Raw genomic sequence first — 15,314 nt, 5'->3', positions numbered from 1 at the left:
TGATGATTACTAGAAGTCTGGATTTCAGCAGGAAGGAGGGATGGAAGGAGGACAGGAGGGGAAGGGAGAAACGGAGGAAGAAATGGCTGAGACCAAGTCTTACAGGCAGATGTATGAGTTGTTTACAGTTCTGAAAATCCATAAAACCAAGTAACAGTGGAATTCTCCCCTCTTCAGTACCATGGTAGAGACACATAAAATGTCATTTTATTGGGAGGTCAAGGCGGGTGGATTGCCTGAGCTCAGGAGTTCAAGACTACCCTGGGCAACAGAGTGAAACCTCGTATCTACTAAAATGCAAAAGAATTTAGCCAGGCATGACGGTGTGCGCCTGTAGTCACAGCTACTTAGGAGGCTGCGGTAGGAGAATTGCTTGAACTCGGGAGGTGGAGGTTGCAGTGAGCCGAGATTGCGCCACTGCACTCCAACCTGGTAACACAGCAAGACTCTGCATCTTAAAAAAAAAAAAAAAAAAAAAAAAAGCCATTTTAAAAGATCTCTCCTGCATTTTTGCTTCACATTGGTGCTTCCCCAGTTTACATACACAATCCTAGTCCTGCAACTTCTGGCAGCTGTGAAGGTAACTTGCTCTGCAGAGCCAAAGCCTGTCTCCGTGTGTGCAGCAGCTGGGCCCTGGAGACTCGCACACAGGAAGAAAGGGCTGGAAAGGAATGCGCTAACCAACACGGGTGCTGAGAATTCTCAAGGCTGCCCTCCTGAACTCGCTACCTACAAACTGCTCATGGTAGAGAGACCTCTCAGGATGGCACCAGGCTCAACTCACAAGGAGCCCAGGCTGCCACAGATTTAATTAGAAGGACGTGGAATATAAACACTTGAAATCTGTCTTCATTTTCCAATAGAACGCCAGCTACTCATCATCACCATTAGTGTGGTTTCTACATTGTATAGCCAGGTTTCTACACCGTTCCAACCTGGCTGCTGATTGAATCCAGAATTCTGATCTTCCTTTTTCTTCAGTGTGTGCTATACATAAGCACAAAACTAATTCGAGCCTACTGTTTTCATCACATTCCTCTTCTGCTCAGAAAGGTTGCTATGTTCTTTTTTTTTTTTTTTTTTTTTTTTTTTTTTTTTTTGAGACGGAGTCTCGCTCTGCCGCCCAGGCTGGAGTGCAGTGGCCGGATCTCAGCTCACTGCAAGCTCCGCCTCCCAGGTTCAAGCCATTCTCCTGCCTCAGCCTCCCTAGTAGCTGGGACTACAGGCGCCCGCCACCTCGCCCGGCTAATTTTTTTGTATTTTTTAGTAGAGACGGGGTTTCACCGTGTTAGCCAGGATGGTCTCGATCTCCTGACCTCGTGATCCGCCCGTCTCGGCCTCCCAAAGTGCTGGGATTACAGGCTTGAGCCACCGCGCCTGGCCGCTATGTTCTTATTGTAAAGACCAATACCACTGGGTTTCAGACACGGAGTGTTTCAGTTGTCTGCACACTGGGTACCTCCTAAAACCTACCTAACCGTATGCCTGCCCGTGCTGAGTCCCATGTGAACACTCCAGCAGCAGCCTGGTCGGGCCCCTCATTAATTCTAGGAAGTGCTGGCTCATGCAAAGGTCAGGTGCATTTCATGCTTTACCCTGCCTGGAGCATCTTCCTCCTGTCTTCATCTGTTAAAAAGTAAACAGACAAACAGAAACTCAACTCTGAGGCTCAGTTCAAGTCAAAGTTCCTTCTTGAGACTGTTTACGACGGTGACGCCTTCAACCCTCTCCTCCTTCTTTGGTGTGCAGTGTTAAAAATCCTCACTGCACGCCTGTCATCCCAGCACTTTGGGAGGCCGAGGTGGGCGGATCACGAGGTCAGGAGATCGAGACCATTCTGGCTCACACAGTGAAACCCCGTCTCTACTGAAAATACAAAAAATTAATCAGGAGTTGGTGGCACGCGCCTGTAGTCCCAGCTACTCAGGAGGCTGAGGTAGGAGCATTGCTTGAACCTGGCGGGTGGAGGTTGCAGTGAGCTGAGATCCCGTCACTGCACTTCAGCCTAGGCAACAGAGCTAGATTCTGTCTCAAAAACAAAAACAAAAACAAAAAAAAGAAAAGAAAAGAAATTACTGATTTAAAGGACTTTAAAACATTTTATTATATAAGTCTATATCTTTCCTTTGCAACAAGATTTTAATTTCTTAAGGATAGCAACCATGCTTTCATTGCTCCAGATAGTATTTCAATAAGTATTTGCTCACATAGTATCTTTTCTGCTTCCATTGGAGGCAAAACAAGAATGCTGAAAAGTTAATTGCAGAAGGTCAGAATGAGATGAGATTTAAAAAATTTATTGAGTATTGAGAATTGTACACAGTTGAGGCCATAGATATCTCTTTTAAGAGGGAAATTAAAATTACAAAGACATTATAATTACCTGAGTGTCATGAAACAAGCCTCAGCTTAGAAAAATTATTAAAGAAAATTGTTTGATTTTAGGGTTATATGATTCCTTCATTTGTAACAGAAAAGATTTTCAAGATGGCTAGAAACTAAAGTCTGATAATATTTAATTACAGGAATACAAATATATATTGGGTACATACTACATTATTAACTAATAACTCACTAGATGCAAAATTCTTTGCTGGGTGTTATATATATTGGGTACATACTACAATATTAACTAATAACTCACTAGATGCAAAATTCTTTGCTGGGTGTTTTGCATATATCATTCCACTTAATTCTTTTTTTGAGATGGGGTCTCGCTCTGCCACCCAAGCTGGAGTGCAGTGGCACAATCTCAGCTCACTGCAACCTCCGCCTCCAAGGTTTAAGCGACTCTTGTGCCTCAGCCTCACCATGCTCAGGTAATTTTTGTATTTTTAGTAGAGACGGGGTTTCACCATGTTGGCCAGGCTGGTCTCGAACTCCTGACCTCAAGTGATCTGCCCTCCTCGGCCTCCCAAAGTCCTGGGATTACAGCCGTGAGCTACCACATGCAGTCATTCCATTTAATTCTTCTAACAAGCCTATGAGGTGGGCACTATTTTGTTTTGCTTTGTTTTGGTTTTTGAGATGGAGTCTTGCTCTATCTCCCAGGCTGGAGTGTAATAGTACAATCTCGGCTCACTGCAACCTCCGCCTCCTGGGTTCAAGTGATTCTCCTGCCTCAGCCTCCTGAGTAGCTAGGATTACAGGTGCCTGCCACCATGCCCAGCTAATTTTGTATTTTTAGTAGAAACGGGTTTTGCAACAGGCCAGCCTGGTCTCGAACTCCTGACCTCAGGTGATTCACCTGCCTCAGTCTTCCAAAGTGCTGGGATTACAGGGGTGAGCCACCACACCAGGCCAAAGTGGGCACTATTATTATGATCTTTATATGTGGATCCTAAGGCCTATGGAAGTAGAACAGCTCTCAAGGTCACACAGCCAGAAGTCAACAGCAGGATGGGCTCAAGTTCAGGTCTATGTGGCTGCAGGGCCTAAGTCATTGCCTGGCATGATGCTATTAGGCTGGCACTGGGCACTGTACTTTCTCCACCTAGATATCTACTTCCTAAATAGAACACTCCTCTGGATCACAGTCTATAAACTTAGAGAACAATTCCAGGTAGAAGGAAGCGATGTCTCAATTTCCTATTTCCACAGATACAGAATGTGGCTTTAAAAAGTCAACTACAATTCTAAAGGTATACAATTTTTTCACAATTTTGTTTGGTGCCTGAAAATTACCAGTAGGTAAGCAAAGTTAGAGCAACAATATCCACAGAAGATGGCCAGTCATGTAAAAAAATGCCTTTGAACACCCAGTAGTTTCTATTCTATTATGGCCCTGAGTTTGCCAGACCCCCAAATGCCAACATTACACAATAAAGCAATATGACCAATTTTTCTTCAAATTTATTTTGGTTATAGAAAAAAAGTCCATATGTCTCTCAGAACAATCCTAATGGATATGAGACTACATTGTAGAAATATAGTATTACTACTATTAAAAGTGTGTATTATGTATATGTGTGCGTATAGAGCCAAGTAGATAGATAATAGACATAAATATAGATAATTTTGCCTTTGGCTTTAGACCCTAAGAAAATATAAAGGCAAAACTAATTCTAGAAAAAAAGTCGTGCCAGGAAAACATCATGCAGTAGCCAAGTCTACAAAAATGTTTACTGGAAACACCTGACAGATCCTTGACTCCATCATGGAAGATGGCTTTATTTTATTAAAATTCTGATATAAAAACTTTTAGTGAAACACTTCATGTTAAAAATAACTAGCTTTGGTTCTGCTAAAATACAGATTTGTGTAAAAGTCATGTGTCGTTTTAGGATACAATTTAAGAATAAAATTTTTTGGGGGGCGGAGCAAGATGGCCGAATAGGAACAGCTCCAGTCTCCAACTCCCAGCGCGAGCGACACAGAAGACCGGTGATTTCTGCATTTTCAACTGAGGTACTGGGGTCATCTCACTGGGGAGTGCCGGACAATCGGTGCTGGTCAGCTGCTGCAGCCGGACCAGCAAGAGCTGAAGCAGGGTGAGGCATCACCTCACCTGGGAAGCGCAAGGGGGAAGGGAATCCCTTTTCCTAGCCAGGGGAACTGAGACACACAACACCTGGAAAATCGGGTAACTCCCACCCCAATACTGCGCTTTAAGCAAACTGGCACACCAGGAGAATATATCCCACACCTGGCTGGGAGGGTCCCACGCCCACGGAGCCTCCCTCATTGCTAACACAGCAGTCTGCAGTGATCTAACCACAAGGCAGCAGCAAGGCTGGGGGAGGGGCGCCCGCCATTGCTGAGGCTTAAGTAGGTAAACAAAGCCGCTGGGAAGCTTGAATTGGGTGGAGCTCACAGCAGCTCAAGGAAACCTGCCTGTCTCTATAGACTCCACCTCTAGGGGCAGGGCTCAGCTAAAAAACAACAGGGGAAGCAGCAGAGGCCTATGCAGATGTGAACAACTCTGTCTGACAGCTTTGAAGAGAGCAGTGGATCTCCCAACACGGACGTTGAGATCTGAGAACGGACAGACTGCCTGCTCAATTGGGTCCCTGACCCCTGAGTAGCCTAACTGGGAGACATCCCCCACTAGGGGCAGTCTGACACCCCACACCTCACAGGGTGGAGTACACCCCTGAGAGGAAGCTTCCAAAGTAAGAATCAGACAGGTACACTTGCTGTTCAGCAATATTCTATCTTCTGCAACCTCTGCTGCTGACACCCAGGCAAACAGGGTCTGGAGTGGACCTCAAACAATCTCCAACAGACCTACAGCTGAGGGTCCTGACTGTCAGAAGGAAAACTATCAAACAGGAAGGACACCTATACCAAAACCCCATCAGTACACCACCATCATCAAAGACCAGAGACATAAAACCACAAAGATGGGGAAAAAGCAGGGTAGAAAAGCTGGAAATTCAAAAAATAAGAGCGCATCTCCCCCTGCAAAGGAGCGCAGCCCATCGCCAGCAACGGATCAAAGCTGGTCAGAGAATGACTTTGACAAAATGAGAGAAGAAGGCTTCAGTCCATCAAACTTCTCAGAGCTAAAGGAGGAGTTACGTACCCAGCGCAAAGAAACTAAAAATCTTGAAAAAAGAGTGGAAGAATTGACAGCTAGACTCATTAATGCAGAGAAGGTCATAAACAAAATGACAGAGATGAAAACCATGACACGAGAAATACGTGACAAATGCACAAGCTTCAGTAACCGACTCGATCAACTGGAAGAAAGAGTATCAGCGATTGAGGATCAAATGAATGAAATGAAGCGAGAAGAGAAACCAAAAGAAAAAAGAAGAAAAAGAAATGAACAAAGCCTGCAAGAAGTATGGGATTATGTAAAAAGACCAAATCTACCTCTGATTGGGGTGCCTGAAAGTGAGGGGGAAAATGGAACCAAGTTGGAAAACACTCTTCAGGATATCATCCAGGAGAACTTCCCCAACCCAGTAGGGCAGGCCAATATTCAAATTCAGGAAATACAGAGAACGCCACAAAGATACTCCTCCAGAAGAGCAACTCCAAGACACATAATTGCCAGATTTACCAAAGTTGAAATGAAGGAAAAAATCTTAAGGGCAGCGAGAGAGAAAGGTTGGGTTACCCACAAAGGGAAGCCCATCAGACTAACAGCAGATCTCTCGGCAGAAACTCTACAAGCCAGAAGAGAGTGGGGGCCAATATTCAACGTTCTTAAAGAAAAGAATTTTAAAGCCAGAATTTCATATCCAGCCAAACTAAGTTTCATAAGTGAAGGAGAAATAAAATCCTTTACAGATAAGCAAATGCTTAGAGATTTTGTCACCACCAGGCCTGCCTTACAAGAGACCCTGAAGGAAGCCCTAAACATGGAAAGGAACAACCGGTACCAGCCATTGCAAAAACATGCCAAAATGTAAAGACCATCGAGGCTAGGAAGAAACTGCATCAACTAACGAGCAAAATAACCAGTTAATATCATAATGGCAGGATCAAGTTCACACATAACAATATTAACCTTAAATGTTAATGGACTAAATGCTCCAATTAAAAGACACAGACTGGCAAACTGGATAAAGAGTCAAGACCCATCAGTCTGCTGTATTCAGGAGACCCATCTCACATGCAGAGACATACATAGGCTCAAAATAAAGGGATAGAGGAAGATCTACCAAGCAAATGGAGAGCAAAAAAAAAGCAGGGGTTGCAATCCTAGTCTCTGATAAAACAGACTTTAAATCATCAAAGATCAAAAGAGACAAAGAAGGCCATTACATAATGGTAAAGGGATCAATTCAACAGGAAGAGCTAACTATCCTAAATAGATATGCACCCAATACAGGAGCACCCAGATTCATAATGCAAGTCCTTGGAGACTTACAAAGAGACTTAGACTCCCATACAATAATAATGGGAGACTTCAACACTCCACTGTCAACATTAGACAGATCAACGAGACAGAAAGTTAACAAGGATATCCAGGAATTGTACTCATCTCTGCACCAAGCGGACCTAATAGACATCTATAGAACTCTCTACCCCAAATCAACAGAATATACATTCTTCTCAGCACCACGTCGCACTTATTCCAAAATTGACCACATAATTGGAAGTAAAGCACTCCTCAGCAAATGTAAAAGAACAGAAATTATAAAAAACTGTCTCTCAGACCACAGTGCAATCAAACTAGAACTCAGGACTAAGAAACTCAATCAAAACCGCTCAACTACATGGAAACTGAACAACCTGCTCCTGAATGACTACTGGGTATATAACGAAATGAAAGCAGAAATAAAGATGTTCTTTGAAATCAATGAGAACAAAGATACAACATACCAGAATCTCTGGAACACATTTAAAGCAGTGTGTAGAGGGAAATTTATAGCACTAAATGCCCACAAGAGAAAGCAGGAAAGATCTAAAATGGACACTCTAACATCACAATTAAAAGAACTAGAGAGGCAAGAGCAAACACATTCAAAAGCTAGCAGAAGGCAAGAAATGACTAAGATCAGAGCAGAACTGAAGGAGATAGAGACACAAAAACACTCCAAAAAATCAATGAATCCAGGAGTTGGTTTTTTGAAAAGATCAACAAAATTGACAGACCTCTAGCAGACTAATAAAGAAGAAAAGAGAGAGGAATCAAATAGACGCAATAAAAAATGATAAAGGGGATATCACCACCAACCCCACAGAAATACAAACTACCATCACAGAATACTATAAACACCTCTATGTAAATCAACTAGAAAATCTAGAAGAAATGGATAATTTCCTGGACACTTACACTCTCCCAAGACTAAACCAGGAAGAAGTTGAATCCCTGAATAGACCAATAGCAGGCTCTGAAATTGAGGCAACAATCAATAGCCTACCCACCAAAAAAAGTCCAGGACCAGATGGATTCACAGCTGAATTCTACCAGAGGTACAAGGAGGAGCTGGTACCATTCCTTCTGAAACTATTCCAATCAATAGAAAAAGAGGGAATCCTCCCTAACTCATTTTATGAGGCCCACATCATCCTGATACCAAAGCCTGGCAGAGACACAACAAAAAAAGAGAATTTTAGACCAATATCCCTGATGAACATCGATGCAAAAATCCTCAATAAAATACTGGCAAACCGGATCCAGCAGCACATCAAAAAGCTTATCCACCATGATCAAGTGGGCTTCATCCCTGGGATGCAAGGCTGGTTCAACATTCGCAAATCAATAAACGTAATCCAGCATATAAACAGAGCCAAAGACAAGAACCACGTGATTATCTCAATAGATGCAGAAAAGGCTTTTGACAAAATTCAACAGCCCTTCATGCTAAAAACGCTCAATAAATTCGGTATTGATGGAACGTACCTCAAAATAATAAGAGCTATTTATGACAAACCCCCACAGCTAATATCATACTGAATGGGCAAAAACTGGAAAAATTCCCTTTGAAAACTGGCACAAGACAGGGATGCCCTCTCTCACCACTCCTATTCAACATAGTGTTGGAAGTTCTGGCTAGGGCAATCAGGCAAGAGAAAGAAATCAAGGGTATTCAGTTAGGAAAAGAAGAAGTCAAATTGTCCCTGTTTGCAGATGACATGATTGTATATTTAGAAAACCCCATTGTCTCAGCCCAGAATCTCCTTAAGCTGATAAGCAACTTCAGCAAAGTCTCAGGATACAAAATTAATGTGCAAAAATCACAAGCATTCTTATACACCAGTAACAGACAAACAGAGAGCCAAATCATGAATGAACTTCCATTCACAATTGCTTCAAAGAGAATAAAATACCTAGGAATCCAACTTACAAGGGATGTCAAGGACCTCTTCAAGGAGAACTACAAACCACTGTTCAGTGAAATAAAAGAGGACACAAACAAATGGAAGAACATACCATGCTCATGGATAGGAAGAATCAATATCGTGAAAATGGCCATACTGCCCAAGGTTATTTATAGATTCAATGCCATCCCCATCAAGCTACCAATGAGTTTCTTCACAGAATTGGAAAAAACGGCTTTAAAGTTCATATGGAACCAAAAAAGAGCCTGCATTGCCAAGACAATCCTAAGTCAAAAGGACAAAGCTGGAGGCATCACGCTACCTGACTTCAAACTATACTACAAGGCTACAGTAACCAAAACAGCATGGTACTGGTACCAAAACAGAGATATAGACCAATGGAACAGAACAGAGTCCTCAGAAATAATACCGCACATCTACAGCCATCTGATCTTTGACAAACCTGAGAGAAACAAGAAATGGGGAAAGGATTCCCTATTTAATAAATGGTGCTGGGAAAATTGGCTAGCCATAAGTAGAAAGCTGAAACTGGATCCTGTCCTTACTCCTTATACGAAGATTAATTCAAGATGGATTAGAGACTTAAATGTTAGACCTAATACCATAAAAACCCTAGAAGAAAATCTAGGTAGTACCATTCAGGACATAGGCATGGGCAAGGACTTCATGTCTAAAACACCAAAAGCAATGGCAGCAAAAGCCAAAATTGACAAATGGGATCTAATTAAACTAAAGAGCTTCTGCACAGCAAAAGAAACTACCATCAGAGTGAACAGGCAACCTACAGAATGGGAGAAAATTTTTGCAATCTACTCATCTGACAAAGGGCTAATATCCAGAATCTACAAAGAACTCAAACAAATTTACAAGAAAAAAACAAACAACCCCATCAAAAAGTGGGCAAAGGATATGAACAGACATTTCTCAAAAGAAGACATTCATACAGCCAACAGACACATGAAAAAATGCTCATCATCACTCGCCATCAGAGAAATGCAAATCAAAACCACAATGAGATACCATCTCACACCAGTTAGAATGGCAATCATTAAAAAATCAGGAAACAACAGGTGTTGGAGAGGATGTAGAGAAATAGGAACACTTTTACACTGTTGGTGGGATTGTAAACTAGTTCAACCATTATGGAAAACAGTATGGCGATTCCTCAAGGATCTAGAACTAGATGTACCATATGATCCAGCCATCCCACTACTGGGTATATACCCAAAGGATTATAAATTATTCTACTACAAAGACACATGAACACGTATGTTTATTGCGGCACTATTCACAATAGCAAAGACTTGGAATCAACCCAAATGTCCGTCTGTGACAGACTGGATTAAGAAAATGTGGCACATATACACCATGGAATACTATGCAGCCATAAAAAAGGATGAGTTTGCGTCCTTTGTAGGGACATGGATGCAGGTGGAAACCATCGTTCTTAGCAAACTATCACAAGAAGAGAAGACCAAACACTGCATGTTCTCACTCATAGGTGGGAACTGAACAATGAGATCACTTGGACTCGGGAAGGGGAACATCACACACCGGGGCCTATCATGGGGAGGGGGGAGGGTGGAGGGATTGCATTGGGGAGTTATACATGATATAAATGATGAATTGATGGGTGCTGACGAGTTGATGGGTGCAGCACACCAACATGGCACAAGTATACATATGTAACAAACCTGCACGTTATGCACATGTACCCTAGAACTTGAAGTATAATAAAAATAAATAAATAAATAAATAAATAAATAAATAAATAAATAAATAAAAGAATAAAATTTTTGGAAGCTTGGTATGTCAAAGTCAAACAAACCTACCCTTATGTAATGGATTTTTAATTATATAAAAATTCAGCTGTCTTGGGAGTCTCATCGCAACTCCTGCCTTCCATGCAGAAAGAATTCTACCTGGCCCCAACTATAGAGGTCACAGCCATTGAAGGAGGGAAGCTAACAGCGGGGACAGGGGACTGAAAGGGGGATGGGAAAGGTAGGCCCTCCTGAAACTCTTCTGCCATTTGCAAAATGGAAGGACACCAGAAATCAGAGGGCATGAGAACGTTAATTAGACCTTTTTCTCTGGCTGGTTGGAAAGCCTGAAGCTAAGAAAAAAAAATCAAGTTATAAATGACAAAACCATCTTGAAGATTGCACAGCCTCTGGCTTTAATTTAGAGGGAGGAGTGAGGAAAGGAAAGATGAGAATTAGTAAAAAAGGTACAGATTTGTGTTTTCAAAATCAAGAAAATCTCTTAGTTTTCTTGTATATGAATAAAGTACATTTAAATATTTTAGTAGGGACATTTTTGTTTTTAAAAGACAGCTGTGCTTTCCTCCCTATCCAAAACCCACCTAGATCCTCAGACTTAGAGCTCCGGGCTGTGTTCTTCTCCTGCCACCTGGTGGAGCACGCACACTGGTGACAGTGATGACCGAGGGGTCACAAAGCTCCAGGCCCAAGGAGATATCGTTCAGAGGTTCACTGTCTCATTAAGACAAATCAGACTCTGACAATATTTGCCATGAATTCATTGGCTAATTTCTCATAAATGGTCTTACGACAAAGAGGAAGAACTGAGGAGGTTGAGCAACGCCGCTTCAGGGGAGCTGTGTTCAGTGACACGGTGACAGGGTGGGACACTGACTTTGGTACCCCCAGAGGTTGTTTTCCAATAAATGCACTTGCTACATCTTTCAATCCTATAAGAACCCTCAGAAGAGAAACTCGTATGTCCCTACAAATCTCATCTTCATAGTTATCACATTTCTTCTCTGCATTGTGAAATTTGAATTAACCTCAATGGTTTTTTTGTTTGCTTGTTTTTGTTTTTTAGACAGAGTCTTGCTCTGTCACCCAAGCTGGAGTGCAGTGGTGCAGTCTTGGCACACTGCAACCTCTAGCCTCCCGGGTTCAAGCAACTCTCCTGCCTCAGCCTCCTAAGTAGCTGGGACTAGAGGTGTGTACCACCATGCCTGGCTAATTTTTGTATTTTTAGTAGACATGGGGTTTCACCATGTTGGCCAGACTGGTCTCAAACTCCTGACCTCAAGTGATCTGCCCTCCTCGGCCTCCCAAAGTGCTGGGTTTATAGGAGTGAGCCACGAGTTTTGTTTACTAGCATGGCATTTCGAGTCAACCTGACTTATGCTGAGACTCCAGCTGCAGCATACACTAGCTAGGACGTGAGGGGCAGGTGATGACCTCTTGGAGCTCTCACTTAAAATGGAAATAAGAATGCTTTCCTCGCAGGTTGTTGAACAGGGATAAAGGTATATGAAAGCCAACCAATAAATGAGGGGGATTATTCTCGCTCTGATTCTATTAAAGACACCAGAAGCAGCTCCCTTCATGTTAAGGTCATCTACAAGGGATCATCACCAGGCTCCGGGTATCTAAGTGCAGAAGCCGAGCCTTGGCCTGAGTTTTGCCAGCTTGTTTGGCAAACTCCTGTGCCAAGTTCCTAGAATCTGTTTCTTCCAAATTATGACTGATGCAGTAAAATATTAACACAATATGTTAGGCATCAACCAGTTTTAGAGTTTCGAGTTTTACAAATTGATATAAGATGGAATGAAATATCTATCATCTACAACAAATTCTATTGTTCCCAGAAGGGGCAGATAAATCTCAAGGCATAATTATAGTGCTGCCTGCCATGACCTCTGAAGATGTATGTCAGTTTGTGAAAGAATAGGATAATTCCTCTTTAGTGAAGAATATTTGGGTTTCTATTTAAAACATGCTTTTAATGAAAAATTTGTATGGATACTTTATTTTTGCAATGTGGGCCATCTTTGCTTTCTTTGGGCTTCATTTTTCTAACAATCTAACAAAAACTATCGGTCACATTTTGCTGAAGATCCACATGTCTTCCCTTTGTCTAAAGCCCACATGAAATTAGTTTATTCGTGTTTGTTTTCCAAGGACATGCCGCTATTCTAAGCTGTGTCATAAACAGACAGCAGCAGCTATAAACACTCATGCTGTGATTAATGCTTGCTTATGGAACAATGCTTTTTAGACACTCCTGCTGTTAAAATTTGCTTGGGAAATGAGGATGGCTCAACCTAGATATTCATAGGAGCCTACACAACACTGCCTGCAGCACAATTCAGTTTCTTTATCAACCCTTCCTGAGCACTTCACCTTTGCAAAGCACAACAATAGAAACCACAGAAGACAGGAAAGAGAAACTTGAGGTGGGGAAGAGGAAGGCCAGGAGAAGGGAGTAAGAATAGGGGAGGGGAGGACGAGGGAAGAGGAGACAAAGAAAGAATAAAGATGAAAACAACAAAAAGGCCTCCTTGACAGACTTTCCTAGTTCTGCAACTGTTTTTCATCTGTGTTTGACTCAATACGTGGTTTCACCAAACTCTAACCAGTGCCTTTCCTGCTCTAGGTTCCAAAGGTGAGGCTGATCAGGCATCAGAGGGTCACGTGGGGGATGTCTGCCCAGCATTGAAAACTAAACTCGCTCCTGCTCCGGACAATACATTATTGAGAGACCAACTGAGGTTAGAAGTGCAATCTGAGATCATGAAACAGCATGGAGCCGGGCGACCCTGTCAAAAGCAGGCACTGAAACCCGGCTCCTGGGAGCACAGCCAAGCTCAGAAAAGGCCATAAAATAAGAACACACATGCCCCAGAAACTGCCTTGGAGTGATGGGTAGAACAGCGCTAATCCCACTTGCTGAGATGGACTTGCCCACCCCATTCCCAATGCACTGCTGAATTTCTGACCAGAGTAGTTTACCTTAATCCCATAAATATGTTCCAGATTTGTTTCTGATGACACGTGGTGGGCTGAAGGGGGCTTCTATTGTACCAGCGTGGGTATAACCAGGAACACTCATGGGAGGCTGAGGGCCACCCCACCATGCCTGAGAGGAGGCTGCAGGTGATTACAAAGCAGAGGGGAATATCCTGCTCTGCAGAACCTCCAGGGTCAACCGCAGGACCCAGCACAGGAAGAGGGCAGAGTTGCTCAAGGAAGGGGGTTTCACAAATGGGGAAGTGAGTGGACTCAAGTGACCCCCTGACATCCTTAGTGTCATTATCTAGGGAGAGTCCCAGAGGTGCGCAATATGAGCACCCTTGGCTATGAGAACTGGAATGCCATTTCCCGCCCTAAGGGTTAAGCAGTTCGTCCATGTTCTACCCTTCACTTTGCCCTGCAGATTTCTAATTAAAAGAAAGGAAAGAACACTCTTACCCATGAGGAAGTTTGCTCAGGACATAATATCCAGTATAGGAGTGTTGATATATCTGCAACAGACAAAAAGGAAAAAAAGCAGGCATTGAGACAAAGGCTGTGACTATGGTATTTTTCAATCACTGTGAATCCGAACAAACATCAGTGAACCAAAAGCAGCTAATCCCAACACCTGGAGGCAAAGTCTTTTATTTACATATAAAGCCAATTTGCATATCTTGTTTATTTTATTTTCAGCATTTGCAATGGTTTATAGGGCAGCCAGAGGCTTGATGTCATCTCCATGGCTACCTGGTGTGTGATTAAATTAGGGGCACAGATTTCAGGCTTAACTAAATATAGCACAGAACTAATGAGGACACCTTGGTCATTGGAGACCATCAGGCACAGTCAGCTAGACCCAACAGGTCAGTAAAACCCATGTACAGCTAGAGTTCCCTGTGGGTTATGGCAACGGGTCTACCAGAAATTCCACTGTGTGTCTTCAGTGAGTTGCAATATTGAAGTCAAGGCAGGCTTAATTGGGCACACTTTTGACCTCTGTACAACTGGATATGCATCTTTTAGTTTCGAGAGAGTAGCCAACAAGAGCTTACTGAAGAAGGGCAGTTGGAAGTATCATAGCTTTAAAATGGAGGTAACAGAAAACCAGAAAAACAGTGCTTCCAAACTCCCGTGACCCTCAAATCTCACATGCCTTTCCTAACCTCCTGAGCCCGGAAATGGCTCCACAATCCTTAGATAACCACGAATAGAATTCGAGGGTTGCCCAAAAGAAGGGAGAAGATGGCAGTTTGAGAAATGTTCGCATCCTTCATCACCAGCCTCCTGAGTAGAGACCTTGTCGAACATATGGAATATGTGGGTTACTCTGTTGTGTTGAACCATATTTCATTTCCCCAAACCTTCTCCTTTACCTGTGAAACCTCTGAGAGCTGGTGCCCTATGTGGCTAAATGTTCAGTGGCCAACATTTAAAACCACCTTTCTAAAGATAATAGGTGAGGGACGTGGAGGCAAAGGCAGACATATCCAAGGTAGAGTACTTTGAACAGGGAAATGCATTTGGGGCACCAATGATGGAAATGAGCCTGCAAAGAAAACAGGTAGGATTTGCTAATACCACCATTCCCTACCTAGCCTGGATCACTGAATTAACTTCTGGAAAATCACAATGGTCTTGGAGTTATTTGGAGAAACAGGACCCAGATATAAAAATAAACAACAGCACTTAAATCTCAACAATCTGGTGCTTTCAGAGATCTTGAGACTCCTGAACCAGAAATATGGGGCCCAGGGCCCCTAGCTTTGAGGGCGGCAGATGGGGAAGTGCTACTTCAGTTGTAAA

The 15,314-nt window shown here is 42.8% G+C and overlaps 1 protein-coding gene across 9 annotated transcripts in view; it reads right to left on the bottom strand.

The window, feature by feature from the left end:
• The window catches only part of DPP6 (dipeptidyl peptidase like 6), a 1,166,688-nt gene that overhangs the window by 240,539 nt on the left and 910,835 nt on the right, over positions 1-15,314 (bottom strand). For 8 of the 9 annotated variants that reach the window (XR_004058085.1, XM_030933144.1, XM_030933145.1 and 5 more), the window contains one exon: positions 13,968-14,020. The exons of the other annotated variant lie outside the window; for it this stretch is intronic. Coding sequence is in view for 7 of the 8 variants with exons in the window: in XM_030933144.1 (XP_030789004.1) it covers positions 13,968-14,020 (53 nt within the window). In the remaining variant the exon portion in view is untranslated. The remainder of the gene's footprint in view (positions 1-13,967; positions 14,021-15,314) is intronic. 9 annotated transcript variants of the gene reach the window in all.

The sequence above is a fragment of the Rhinopithecus roxellana genome, chromosome 6 (genome assembly GCF_007565055.1).
Source record: "Rhinopithecus roxellana isolate Shanxi Qingling chromosome 6, ASM756505v1, whole genome shotgun sequence".
Lineage (NCBI taxonomy): Eukaryota > Metazoa > Chordata > Mammalia > Primates > Cercopithecidae > Rhinopithecus > Rhinopithecus roxellana.
The sequence above is the reverse complement of the archived record's forward strand: the minus strand, read 5'-3'. Positions and strand labels throughout refer to the sequence as shown.